The sequence below is a fragment of the Propithecus coquereli genome, unplaced genomic scaffold (genome assembly GCF_000956105.1).
Source record: "Propithecus coquereli isolate 6110/MARCELLA unplaced genomic scaffold, Pcoq_1.0 Scaffold12, whole genome shotgun sequence".
In the NCBI taxonomy this organism is placed as follows: domain Eukaryota; kingdom Metazoa; phylum Chordata; class Mammalia; order Primates; family Indriidae; genus Propithecus; species Propithecus coquereli.
The window spans coordinates 10,813,823-10,827,494 of record NW_012136080.1 but is presented as its reverse complement, the minus strand read 5'-3'; the positions used below and the strand labels follow the sequence as shown (position 1 = coordinate 10,827,494).

The 13,672-nt window shown below is 44.3% G+C and overlaps 1 protein-coding gene across 2 annotated transcripts in view; it reads left to right on the top strand.

Annotated features, from left to right (window-relative positions):
- The window catches only part of RYK (receptor-like tyrosine kinase), a 103,443-nt gene extending 101,700 nt beyond the window's left edge, over window positions 1-1,743 (top strand). Inside the window, exon 15 of one of the 2 annotated variants that reach the window (XM_012664570.1) lies at window positions 620-1,743. In XM_012664570.1, coding sequence (XP_012520024.1) covers window positions 620-731 — 112 coding nt within the window. In that variant the 3' untranslated portion in view covers window positions 732-1,743. The remainder of the gene's footprint in view (window positions 1-619) is intronic. The other variant, XM_012664565.1, reaches the window with a different exon arrangement.
- The last annotated feature ends 11,929 nt before the right edge of the window (window positions 1,744-13,672 follow it).

Sequence of the window (13,672 nt, the reverse complement as noted above, 5' to 3'; positions counted from 1 at the left end):
TTTCTCATTGTCATCTTGCCTTGCCAGTTGGTATCAACTAATAGATAGGGAAGATGTTCTGGGCTAGTGAGTGAGACGGTTGCTCTCTGTTTCCTGCTTTCATCACGTAGCTAATCTTCCCATATAATGGGAATGGGGGCGGGGGCAGGAGGCTTTTCAGGGATGATGGGGTGTACAGATGAGTGTGTTCTCAGCTCTGAATCCTCTGAAGATTTCTACACCATGGCAAGGTGGTAGCTTTTGCACTGATTTTACTGTAGATCCAAAGTTCTTAGAACTTAGATAAAATTTCCTCCTCTTCCAAGTTCTTTCTCTCAGAACATAAATATAACATAGGTTATTAATGTGGTTTAGGTATTTACATGAAATCTCCGTATCTGCTGAAATCTTTTGATATGCCTTCACGAAGAACTGAAATCCACACATGTAATCCAAATAATTTGTTTTAGCTTCTTTTGATTCTAGAACTGTCAACAGACAGTAAAATTGATCCATTTTTAATATATCATCATTTCCATACCCACATTTAAACAGAAAACATAACTGGCATCCAGTTAACCAAAAGGTTAGGAGTACTGTGTCATCACTAGCCAAATTTTCCATTTTTGTCTCTCTGCAGATTTGCCGTGATGGCCTGTTGCTGGGCCTTAGATCCAGAGGAGAGGCCCAAGTTTCAGCAGTTGGTACAGTGTCTTACAGAGTTCCATGCAGCCCTGGGAGCCTATGTCTGACTCTTCTCTCACAATCCCGTAGCATCAGGAGGAAGGTGCCTGTCGGGGCTCACCTGGAGCCTGCCATGGACACTTCATATATATCACAACGCCAGCAGAAGCACATTTGTCTCCCAGAACACTGTGCCTTAGGAATGCTTTAGAATCTGAACTTTTAAAAACAGACTTAATAATGTGGACTATTTTCTAGATATCACTTTTATTAGGTTGAACTGAAAGGGTTTTTGTAAATTTTTTGGCCGAAATTATTTTAAAACATAGTTACTTCGGACTAGGGGTGCATTCTTACAAAATAAATAAACAGTTTTTTTTAATTGTTTAGACACAGATATTTGGAATAGCTATCTTAGTGCCAACTGCTTTTTATTTTTTTACTTCGAGGTAATGTAGGTGACTCACCTTTAAAGTTTTTTTTAATATTATTTTTATCACTACTCTTGGAAATGGTTTGTCTTCAAGATGCAATACTTTTCTTAAGAAAGGAAAACATTGTAAAAAGGTGTCTGGTTTGCCTTGTACAAGAAAAGGCAATATCATCAGAGGAAGAAAACTTAAAAGCTAGAGGAAAAAATTGAAAGAATTTTTTTTAATACTTACTAGAAACAAACTGCTCTTGCATGGAAAATTGTTTACTTTTTTAGTGAAAAGGATTTCTGCTTTCTATTTTTGGGGGAAACAAGAGCTGAGTTCATTACATCTTAAATTTGGCAGAAATTAGCCTTTCTGTGAACCAGAAGGCGATTGGAGAAGATCCATAGTAAGCAATGGTGATTTTATTTATTTTTACTCTCTGGAAAAGGAGATAACACAATTCCAGAAAGTGAAATCATGTCTCTAAGGTTAAGATTCCCTTTATTGCACCTAGAATAGTGCTATGCACAGAGTGGGTGCTTGTGTTATTGTGGTTTAAAAAAAATGTAAGCTGATAAATTTTGTGCTTATCTTCAAGACTGGCTTAAGTATAAAATTGTTTTTTAAAACACTTGAAAAATTAAAGGATTTGTTTTATATTATGACGGGAGTGAAAATATTGCTCATAATGAATAGTTCCTGCATCTGTCAAGTCTTTGAACATGCAACAGCTAGATATGTTTTATTTCATGAGTGTTTCACTCAGGCTCCAAAATCCTAACACATTATAGCTGACTCAGCCTCCAGGTTCTAATAAAAAGTCCTGTAATTTTTATAGGAAAGCAAATTGACAAAGCACAGACATGATATTATAAGCTGGAACTAGTGACCTAGAAGTCCATTATATTCTGTTCTTTCTTGTAACACTCGTGTTGTAAGAAAATTTTATTTGTAGATGCAAGGAAAATTAAGTTATTCATTTAATATATCTTTATTGATTGCCCACTGTATACCCAGCTCTCAGGATATGCAGATAAACAAGACAGATGACATTCCTCCTTTTCTAGATCTTACATTCTAGTTAGGAGAAACAGATAATGACCATAAATACGATTTTGGTAAGTGCTGTGATAGAAATAACAGAGTGGCATTAGAGTAACTTTAGATGTCGTGGTTAGCCAGATTTCCCTGAGCAGATGGCATCTGAATTGAGATCTGAATGACGAAAAAAAGCCAGCCATGGAAGATCCAGGTAGAAGGGACATAACTGCAGAAGCCTTAAAACACAAACAAACTGGCCTCCAGGCCAGCCTTGTCTATCCATTCTCCAGCTGCTGTCTGAAGAAAAAGGAGGCCAGCGTGACTAAAACGTATTTAGGGAAAGAAGTGGTACCAGGTGAGGTCTGGGAGATGAACAAAGCAGGTCCTTGTGAGCCACGGGACACATTTATAGTTTATTCTGATAAAATGGGAATCCATTGAAGAGTTTTTCAAATAAGGAGTGACATGATCTGATTTGTCATTTTGAAAAGATTATGCCAACTCTTTTTGTGGAAATTGGATTATAGTAAGGCAAAGGTAGAAGCAGTGAGACCCTTTAAGAAGCTGTTGCATAGTCCAGGAAAGAAAAGCTAGTAATTTTGACCCATATGGGTAGTGGGGGATATATAGAGAAGGGGCAGATTAGAGATAACATTTTGAAGGTGTACCAGGACCTGGATCCACTGGATGTTGGCAGTGGGGTGAAAAAGGGAAGGGACCCTGACTATTAATAGTTGGTCTGGGGCTCGAGTATCTGGTTTTATGGCCAGACTGTCTACTGAGATGGGAAAAACTAGGACAAACAGGGTTTTGCATTGGCAGGAGGAGTCAGCAATTGGCTGGAAGCTGTGTTTGAGATGCCAACTGATCGTCTAAGTGGGGATTTTGAATTAATATATGAGAGTTTGCTGCCCAGAGAAAAGGTCTCATTGAACGTACAAATGTGGGAGTGTTAACATAGACTGTTTTTAAAGCCTTGGTAGTGGATGATCTTGCCTTAGGAGAGAGTGTATAGATAGAGAGCCCTGAACACTCCAACATTTAGTTTCATCCAGTGAAGGAAGAAGAGATAACAAAACAAAGACCCAGAAGAAGCCACTGTAGTTGGTAAAAGCAAAAGTAAAAACAGTAAAATGAGGTGTTGTGGGAGCCCAGGGAAGAAAGTGTTTCAAAATAGAGAGAGAAGCCTTGATGGGATTTGGCAGTCTGGAGATTACTGACCAAAGCATGGGGATCGGAGCGAGTTGAAGTATGGATATAGGTGGGAAGTGGAGGCCCTACTGTGTTCAGCACTGTTGAAAAGTTTTGCTGTGAAGGGGATGGAGCAATAACAAGAGATCAAGGGGGTTTGGTGGGGGCAGGGAGGAGAGCGTGTTTGTTTTCCAGGTGAAGATACAGTACCAGAAAATGTTTCACAGCCTAATGGAAATGATCCAGTAGAGGGAGAAAAATCCCTTTGGGGTATGGGGCACTCCCTTTCTTGTCATTCCGTCCACAGCATGAAAGCCTTTCCTGTCTGGCCCCCAGTCTCTTTGGCTGTGGCGAAGGTTCATTATTATTAGGGTAAAATGTAAGGATGGGGGAGGGAGGTGGTGCGCAAAACTTTCACCGTCTGGTTATATGGAAGTCTGCCTGTGTTGAGTTGGCTTCCCTAAAACTTCAGACAGTCGCTGCTGTAGTGCTTTCCCAGATTGCCTCCGTAGCTGCTGCCCTGGCCTTGGCCCTGAACCCCTCCAGCCAGCCGCTGCTGCCGGGGTGACACTTCCTAAAACTGAGCTGCTGTCGCTGCTTAAACCCTTCAGTAGTTTCCCAAAGCCTTCAGGGTGGAGTTCAGAACTCCTAGATGCAGGGTCTCCATTCATCTCTCCCGTTTCACTGACTTGCTGCTTCCTGTCTGAGCACATCGTGCTGTTACATGTGTGCTTTCCTTTGCGTGTGCTGTTCCTTCTCGTAGGATGCGGCGCTCCACTCCAGTGTGCCTGGGTGCCCAGAAGGCTCTTCTCACACCATACCCTTCTCCTTTCAGCCTTGTTCCCTGGGTTTGCACTCTGACAAAGGTAAGATGGGGGGTTACTTTTACCACTTAGCTGTGAGTTCCTTGAGGATAGAAACTTGTGTTTTACTCAGATCTGCCTCTCCATTGCTTAAGTGGTGCTTTTAATGCGTGGATGAGTGAAGATACCTAAATTTTCACAAGACAGCAGTTAGCGAGGCTCACAAAAAAGAAGTCTTATTCCTTAAAAGCATTGTCTCATGGTTGAAGAGTTTAAGTTCTGTGTAATATAAACCAATAAAGCATAAATTGAAAAGTGACGGGTTGTTAGGGAAGACCATATCCCATCCTCAAATTGGCATAAATCCTCTCCCACTGTCCCTCCCCTACCTTTTTACTTCATTTTCCCTGCTTTTTCTTTGGTCACAGGAATAATTAGCCTGATTGCAAATTCTGTCTTATACTTCCACAAGGTCAGCTTTATTTGGAGTTATACATGAAAATAATTATCGCAAATCAAGTAATTAATTGACTTTAGTGGAACATTGTTCTTTAGGTGTTATTCTTCCATTCTTCTTCTTCATTTTTGCCCTTAGTATTTCAGGATGACATTGAACTTAATTCTTTGAGACATGCAGATGTCCTGCATGAGTATATTGACTACATGCATCGTATATATAAGTAAACTATATCAGTGGGCCTCTCTTTTCTCCCTCATCGTGCTGTTCTTTAAGAAATTAAGGCTAACCAGGTCTAGAGGATTTAATGGGACATGTCTCCTAACCCTTCAAAGACCACATATTCTTGTTATACTGCTAAGAACTTTTTTAAAAAAACAAGAAATAGGAATTGATGATACTTGAAATTATTCCTCTTTGAACAAATAATATGTCATTTGTTCATGCTTGGTTTATCAATATTCCAAACTAAAACATATTTTAATGATTGATTTGTTTTTAGAGGGGTGAGCACTCCCCTGTGGAGATATCAAAATTGGGAAAACATATAGAGTTTGAAAATAAAATAACTACCCTTAAAAAAGAAGAAATTAAGATTAACTCCATGGTGTCTGAGGTTACATTTGGAATCAACTTTTTTACATGTTTCTGCGTCTACTTTTTTGCCTTTTGCTTCTTGGCTCCAAGAATAAGCAAAGGCTGATATTAGATAGGCTTGCATCATTAGGGATAGCATTTACCTGCAAGTGTTGGAAATCCAACTATAATCAGTTAACCAAATGCAGGCCTGTGTTTCTCCAGTAACAGATCCAGAGAGAGAAACCAGGGTTGGTGCAGTGATGCCAGGGTGTCATCCATTACCAGTCTCTTCCCTTTTTTCTGCTCTGCCATCTTTAGCATGCTGTGGTTGTTAGGGACCCCCAGGGCCTAGAGCTTGCTCTAGATAGGAAAATGGGAAAGAGCGGAAGGCAAGAGTCATGAGTTATCCGAGTCCATTTTGTGAGGAGACTACTAACTTCCTGTAGGATATGTCCACCAACATCTTACTAGCCAGAGCTTCAGCACAGGGGTACTCCTAGCCATTAGGCATGCCAAGAAATTAGGTTTTGTTGTTGGGTGTTTTTGGTTTGTTTTTTGGCTTTTTTTTTTTTTTTTTTTTGGATCTCACTATATTGCCCAGGCTGGTCTCAAACTCCTGAGCTCAAGCGATCCTCCCACCCCAGCCTCCTAAGTAGCTGGGACTACAGGTACAGGCCACCATGCCTGGCTTTGTTGAGGTTTTTTGAACAGCTTTATTGAGATATAATTCACATATTGCCCATTTAAAGTGTATAAATTCAGTGAGTTTTAGTGTATTCATGCAGTTGTAGAATCATCACTGCAATCTAACTCATTTTTTATTACCTCCAAAAGAAACCCATACCCGTTAGCAGTCACTCCTGATTCCACCCCCAGCCCCAGCTCTAGGCAACCACTAATCTGCTTTATTTCTGTGTAGATTTGTCTATTGTGGACCTCTCATATTAAATGGAATCCTACAATATGTGACTTTTTGTGTCTGGCTTCCTTCATTTAATATAAATTTTCAAGGTTCCTTCATGTTATAGCATGTATGAGTACGTCATTCTTTTTTATTTCTGAAAAATATTCCATTGTATGGATATATACTGTTCATTCATTAGTTGATGCACATTTAAGGAAATTGAGTTTTTAGTTGATCATGTTCATGCCCTAAACAAAATTGAGCTTCCATTGGTAAGGAAGGAGGATCACTGTTGGCAGACAACTAACAGCATGTGCCCCTGTGCAGAAATGTACTGGTATCTGGCCTCCTTCAGAAATATATGTAATGCTTCAAAAGTTCTACCAGATGTGAGAGGAAGTGCAGTGATTATGAAGAATCTTAGTGGATGTAGGAAGTGCCCAGTCAGCTTGGTTTTTAAGTTGGTGAGTACTGCCATTGTTTGAGGAGAAAGCCGGGTAGGAATTACTACCTAACCTTTTAGTCTCCAAGTCTTTGTTCGTAAACCCTACTACTGTATTCCGTTGTGATTCCTGTTCCTCTGGCCCTACTGTTTTCCACCAGTTCATAATTCTGCCACCACTTTATAGATTTGGGCTTGCAAAGATATTTATGTTCTCAATATTTAGCATGTGGTATCTACCACCAGGTGCCTTTTTTCTGTGTTCTGATTATCTAGGACCTTTGGAGGTAAGTCAGAGATTGTATGTCTCCATTGAAAGTCTTACTAAAAGAGCTTAAATGTTAATGGTCTGTCACATGAATTTATTACATTATATGTTATATGCCTTTATTTAGATAATATTTGCATTCATATAATATTTTTTAATTTTTGAATTGATGCTATTTGGTCACAGTATTACTTAATATACATCTAAAGACCACTTTAGAAGTTGTATACATAACTTAGAGAACAGGATACTGTGCTGGAGACTCTGGTGGGCTTGAAGAGGAATTCTTCTTGGTCCTGGCTCTAGAAAAGCACCAGAGTTAATATGCTGAATAAAGTTCTTCTAGCCTCAACTTGGCTCAAGCCAGAATGGGTTTGACTTGACCATAATCTCTTCATGAGGAAGTGCAACGCTTGATAAGTCTGTGTTTAAGTTCTGGGTTGGACTCTCCAGGCAGTGTCCCTCTGGCCTTTGCTTCCCCCCACTTCCCCAGGAAGACCCACAGATGACTTAGCTGAAAGGAGAAAGGCAGCTTTATTTGACCTGACAGGAATTCTTGGGCAGCAAAGCAGACTCATGTCTTGTGGTAAGTACTCCCTTAGGGTCCTTCTCACCTCTTCTGGGAAGGCAGGAAAAGGAAGACAGGAGCCTGGCACTGCTGGGCTTTGTGGAAACCTGGACTGGCTCCGCACTGCGGGGCTTCCCTCCTCCACCTCCTCTTTGGCACTCTGGGACCCTCCCATTCTTCAATGTCTTCCTTGTTGCCAGCCTCGCCGTCTGGCTCATGTAGCATGTGCCCCTCTTAAAGGAACTGCATTCTCTTTCCACAGGATGTGAGACACTCCTAGTGCATCTAAACAATATAATAATGTTTAAAAGTAGATATAAAGATTGTTTTTTCCACAGCCATGTTAGCATAGCATCACATTTTAAAAATGAGGGTAACCTAACTTTTATTTTACAAATAAGGAAACTGAAGTCAGTATCACTTCCCAGACACAAGATGGAAAATAGGCTCTTTTTTTTTTCCACGTTGGCATGTTTTATGGGGTAAGTGTTCTCCAGGAAGGGGAATTAATTTATTGGAGTAGTCACTAACACTCCGTAGTGGACATTTTAATATATATCTGTCAAACAAGCAAAAGTTAATTTTATTTATTTATTTTAGATCCGTGGGCAGTTTGGTATTATCAGAACATAGTGTTCAAGGCAGTGTGGCAAGAGAGAAGATTCAAGGAGTAAATGGCAGATAAGCCATGATGGCATAACATATTCAGAAGTTTAGACTTTGTTCTGGAGGATATGGAAATTCAGTAAAAGGGTTGTTTTAGCAATGTTATCGGCAGGTGGCTGTTGCTTACTGTGCACCAGGCATTGTACTAATTACATGCATTATCTTGCTTAATCTTTATGACAGTCAAGTGAAGCAGTACTGTTAATCATTTCCATTTTACAGCTGAGGAAATGGAGGTTGCGATAGGTTGCGCAGGTGGTACATAGTGGATGGAGTCTGAGCACAGAGAGGAGGACGCTGTACCATTGGGATGAGAGGAAAGGATTGCAGGGGTGGGCAGGATGTGTTATGAGACCCTACTTGGTGGTCTCAGCATTTATAATGACATGAGAGCTGGTGTGTTGGTTCAGAGTGGGAGGCTGGGTAGGGACCGGTAAGCATCATAAGAGTTTGAAGCCATAACTGAGGGAAATTCGAAAGGGAGCTCACCAAAATGAGTAAAAATGGGATCAACTGAGGTTGGAGACAAGGACTTTATAATGGTACTGCCCTGATTTGGTTATGGCATTTTTCTCCATGAATTTGGCTGTAGTAGAATCTGCTGTAACCAACACTGGATGAAATAAGATAAATGTTTATTTCTCTTGTCACAATACAAAGGGAGGAGGGTGGCCCAGACTGGTGGGGCGACTTAATTTGCAGAGCCATTCGGGGTGCAGGTTCCCTTCCATCTTGTTCTGCCACCCAGTCAGCTGTGTTATTGTGGCGGCATGGCCGGTGCTGGTTCTCCACCACATCAGTGTTCTAGCTTCTAGAAGAAGGCAAGAGCAGAAGTGAAAAGCAAATCATTTCCTTTAAGGTAAATGATAGACAAGTTGTACATATCACTTTTGCTTATATTCCATTGACAAGAATTTAGGCACCTAGCTGCAAGGACATCTGAGAAAGGGGTCTAGCTGGGCAGCCACGTTCCTGTCTAGAAATTTGTTACTATGGAAGAAGAGAAGAGATCTGAGGGGGCAAGCTAGCAGTCTGCCACAGAAGAGAAGGCTGATCGTGGGGTTAATGGAGGATTGGAGTTTTTCTGGACAGATGTAAGGACAGCAGTGCGAGAGAGTTCGGGGTGTTGGTGAGATGTTCAGGTGGCTGGTCATGAGCTCCAGCTGGGCAGGGTAGTTAGACCAGGATACTTATGATCTGGAAGCCTGGAGCCTAGGAGATTGCAGAGCAGTGTGGGACTAAAAGAAAGTGGTTGGAATGGGATTAATGGGTTTTGGCTAGAGTAGAATCTAGGTTGACGTCTAGAGGTGGCTTCTCTGGGAGATGACAAGACAGTTGGGGAGGTTGATTGACGAGGTGAAGGCTTCTGGAATTGAGGCAGTCACAGAGCATGTTTGGTGTTCCTGCACAGTGGTCAGACTTCCACGTTAGCACACAGTACCCTTCACCATCTACCACATGGCCCTCCTCTACGGACCTTCCTGGCTACTCAACGTGATAAATCAGTTTTCCTCACACACACATCCCTTGTGCCTTCACATGTATTCTCTCCTCTTCATGTAATGTTGCACTTCCTGTCAGTCTAGGTAACTCTCCCTCACCTATAACCCCTCCCCCCCCCACCTCCCATGAGGCTGTTCTGATCCCTAGCATCCTCTTTGTTTCTTTGTTTCCAGCTACCAGCCGGCTTCTTCCCCTGCTTATTTTATAGTTGTAACTTAAGCTTATGTATGGCCAGTTTGGGCCTTTCTAACCCTCCACATATACACAACATAGCTGCTGCGACCTCATAGCTGCTTTGCCTATTTTCATGTCAGATTCACAAGACAGGCAACTTGATTGACCCCATTCACCACATCTTTTCACACCAGATCATAGCTAGCCTGTGGCTTAGCATCATCAGCTGATGAGGTCCCACACTGAACAGAATGGGCAGACATGGCCCTAACCTAGCTTCTTCCCTGCTGGGTTCAGTGCCAGGATTGACCCAGTAGGCACAAGGGAATACAGCCCTATCGTTGATTTATCTTCCTGCCAGGCCTTGGGTGTGGGAGGGGTTTTTAGAGAGATGCAGTGCAAGTTGGCTATTTCTCCTTACTGCTCACCAACAGTAAGTTTATACTATTCCAAGGGGATTTGATCAGCTGGTTGAGGATTTAGCCTTTGGTCTATTAAACTAGCACGACTGGGAAGCTCTGCTAGGCCCTGTCCTCAGGCTGGTGGGGTGGTGGGGAGGAGCAGGAGGGTGGCTTGGGGCACATAACCAGCCAGCATGGCACAGTGCATGTGGGAGGAGGAGAGGCTCTGACACTGTGGCCACCCCCAAGGTTGCAGCTCCAGAGAGCCTTCCTAAAAGGACTGGTGAAACCGAAAAAGCTTCTTGTACAGAGGGATGGCATCTCCAGAGACATGGTGATCCCCAGTGGGGAAGTGGCTCCCTGCCCTAAGGGGGAACTGCTTGAGCCACTGCCTGTGGGTGGGAGTGCTGCTAGGGTTTGCATGTGTGGTAATTGGACACGCATGGCCGTCTGTTCATATGACTGGCCATCCCTTCTGTCCTTGAGTTTGGTTTTATAATTGGCCCCAGTGGTGTGGTGAGAGACTCCATCTCTGAACCTCGTACCACCCTGGTCCCAGGGTGTGATTGCAGCTTTGCACACACCTTGGAGTTGAGCCTCATCCTGAGAGTAAGGAAACTACTGTGGCATCCACTGGAATCAGTCAGCCTTCCACCCTTCATTGCCCTCCCTATTTTTATGAAAACTTATTTGTAAACCCCATCCTTTTTATCCAGGAATATTTCTTGGGAAGCAAACGCTCTGTTTCCCAGAGGCAAAAATCAAAAATGCCTATATTGTGGAAAACTGCATCACATTAGGTCAAGGAGGAATTTTCCTTCTCGGGTTGGTGAGAGGGATCTGGCCAGGCCTTTAGGACCAGGCAGCTGAGGTTGCTTCCAGGGCAGGAGCTGGCAGTTGGGAGGCTGGGCCTGAGGTGGTCCCTCCCACAGCCTCCCAGGGCTGGGCACAGAGTTTGGCCCTGAATCTCTCAGGGAAGTCCTCATAAGAAGCAGTCCCTGTCATTCTCCCATCCTGTTGTCCAGAAGCCCTATTCACCTTTCATCCCCTCTCAGGAAAACAGACAGCTGCTCTCTTCCCTGAGGTTTCCCAGGCATGGAGAAAACACTCTTAGATGTCACATGTTCACCTAGTACATGTCTTAGTTGGAAGTCTCCATTCAGATGACAATCCAGTGCCACTTGGTGTGATAGACCATCGTTGGTTTCTCTCTTTCTTTCACCCGTACTCAATCCACTGCTTGTCAGTCTGTCTCTGCATCTCCCTCTTCTCTTCACTCCACCATCCCTGTGGTCCAGGCCCCCATCATTCCTGCCTGGACGACTACGGTCTTTTCTAACAGGGCTGCCCTCCAGCCTCCTGCTCCAGGCCGTGCTCACTCTGCCTGAGCCATCCTGCGACAGGTGATCCTCCTGACCAGGGGCTTGTCTGGGCCATCACAGGGAGCAAGGATGGACAAATAGAGACCCCCACATGCCTGGGCAGGAATTCCAGAAGGAGTTGCACAAGAAGCATCACCTCCCTGCTCTGGAAGTTGGTGAGAGGAGAAAGCCTCAGGAAACAAACCAAGGCCAGGGTAGTTACACCAGGCAGAAGCACTCGCTGGGCTCTGGGGGGTTTGGGGAGAATTCCCAGAAGACAAGCTGCCACTAGCTGGGTGGTTGATCACCTGTAGGCCTTGAGGTCCCCACAGCTCAGGAAAAAAGGAGGGCTGACTCTGGCATAACCTCATGCTCATTTTCTAAGCAGCAGGCTAGACCAGGGGCCCTCTAAACTGTGTGCAGTGGTCCATCCAGTTGGTGTCCTATGGACTATCCTCACTGTCCTCAACACCCCTGCTCTCTTCCCCTGACCCTGCCCTTCCCCTTTAACCCTGTCCTGTCTCAGCTCTAGTCAGCAGCTCCCCTCTCGGGAGAGCTCCTGGGACGCCTTCCCTTCCTTCAGAAGAGCATTCTCATCTCACTCTCCCTCCTGTGAATACTACTTCCCCCTCCTGCCCTGGATCCCCCAGACCTTGTTGTATGTGTGGTCTTCTCTACCTGTGATTTTTCTCCTGTGGTTTTGCTCTCCTGGATCTGCATGTGAATGCGGCCACGAGGTGCCTCCACCCTCCACTCAGTGTCTCCCCAGAGCTGAGCCCAGTGCCCTCACTGCCCAGGGCTGTGCCCTCTGCATGCCTCAGGCTCCACAGCCACCAGTGGTCTTTTCTCATCCTCTTGGCCCTGCTGAACAAGTCACCCTGCTTAAAACTCTTTCTTCCTCCAACGTTTCCCTCTTGGGTCTTTTCTTCTCACCTTCTGCACAGGCTTCCATCTCTATCCCACTCCTCAAAATGTAGGGGGTTCCTAAGGTTCCTATCCCTGCCTTCTCCCTCCACATCTGTCCCTCAGGAATCCCATCTGTGCCGAGATACCTGCTCTCCCCCACACCTGTGTCTGTGGTCCCGGACCTTCTGGACATCTCTTCCTGGACATTGCCACCTCAACCCCAACAGCTAACACTAGACTCATCCTTTCCATCTTCTCAGCCCTCTACCAGGGCCACCCAGGGAGCCGCCCTCACCCCTGTGGTTCTTACTGAGTCATCCAGGGGCAGAAGGTGAGGTCTCTCCAACAGACCTCTCCAGCCACACAGCTCCCTGCAGGGTTGATGGGGCCAGACTCTCCTCTCCGTACACTCCCTCCCCCAGACTTTGGCAATAACATCCTGTTTGGGCCTCCTGCTCACATTTTCTTCCCAGTGCTACACTGGCTGCCATAGTTACCTTCATTTTCCTGTTTTGAATACCAGTGAAGCATTTATTTCAAACTTTCTTAAAAATTGTGATGAAACATGTTTTCCTTCAACACCATGTGAGCAAAGACGCATGTTTTTTTGCCTATTACATTGTAAGCTCCCCATGCAAAGGACCACTCCACCCTCTCCTCTGCAATTTCCTCTAGCACTTAGCTTTATTAAATATGATGATTTCTTGGAGTGAGAGAGTAATTTTACTGACCAAAAAAGGTAAATCCTATGGCTGCCCACTGAGAAACAGACACCTGTGGAATTCATTATTCCAAGAGTTCCTACTGACAAGAAAAAAACCTAAATGTATTCAGAAGGCTTAGAGAAAGGTATGCCAGAGACAGGTCTGGTTTCTAAGACACACACTCCCAAAAGAAACAGCGAGAGATGGACTTATCCTTAATGTTGACCTACAGGGTAAGACGGCCGGCCATGTGTTGGGATTTTTTGTGTCAACTCTGCTGATGGAGTGCCTTTCCCCCAGATGTGTTCCCATGGCGTTGCACAGGGTCTGGCTCATAATGTCTGTTTATTTATTCAACCTACACTTGTGCATGTACACGATCCAGCCAGAGTCCCCAGAGTTGCTTTTGTGGTAGTGGTGACAACTTTACCCCATGGCCCTGACCTCTGGACCCAGACCTGAGACCACAGGCTGCCTGCTGGGGTTGGGCTGCAGCCTGTGGCCATGAGCCACTAAGGAAATGACCCATGACCTTAGACATCACTACCTCCCTGTTCTAATTCACCAGCGTGAACATCACCTAGAATGGCATTCTGAAGAGTTGACACTGTTGGCTGACCTA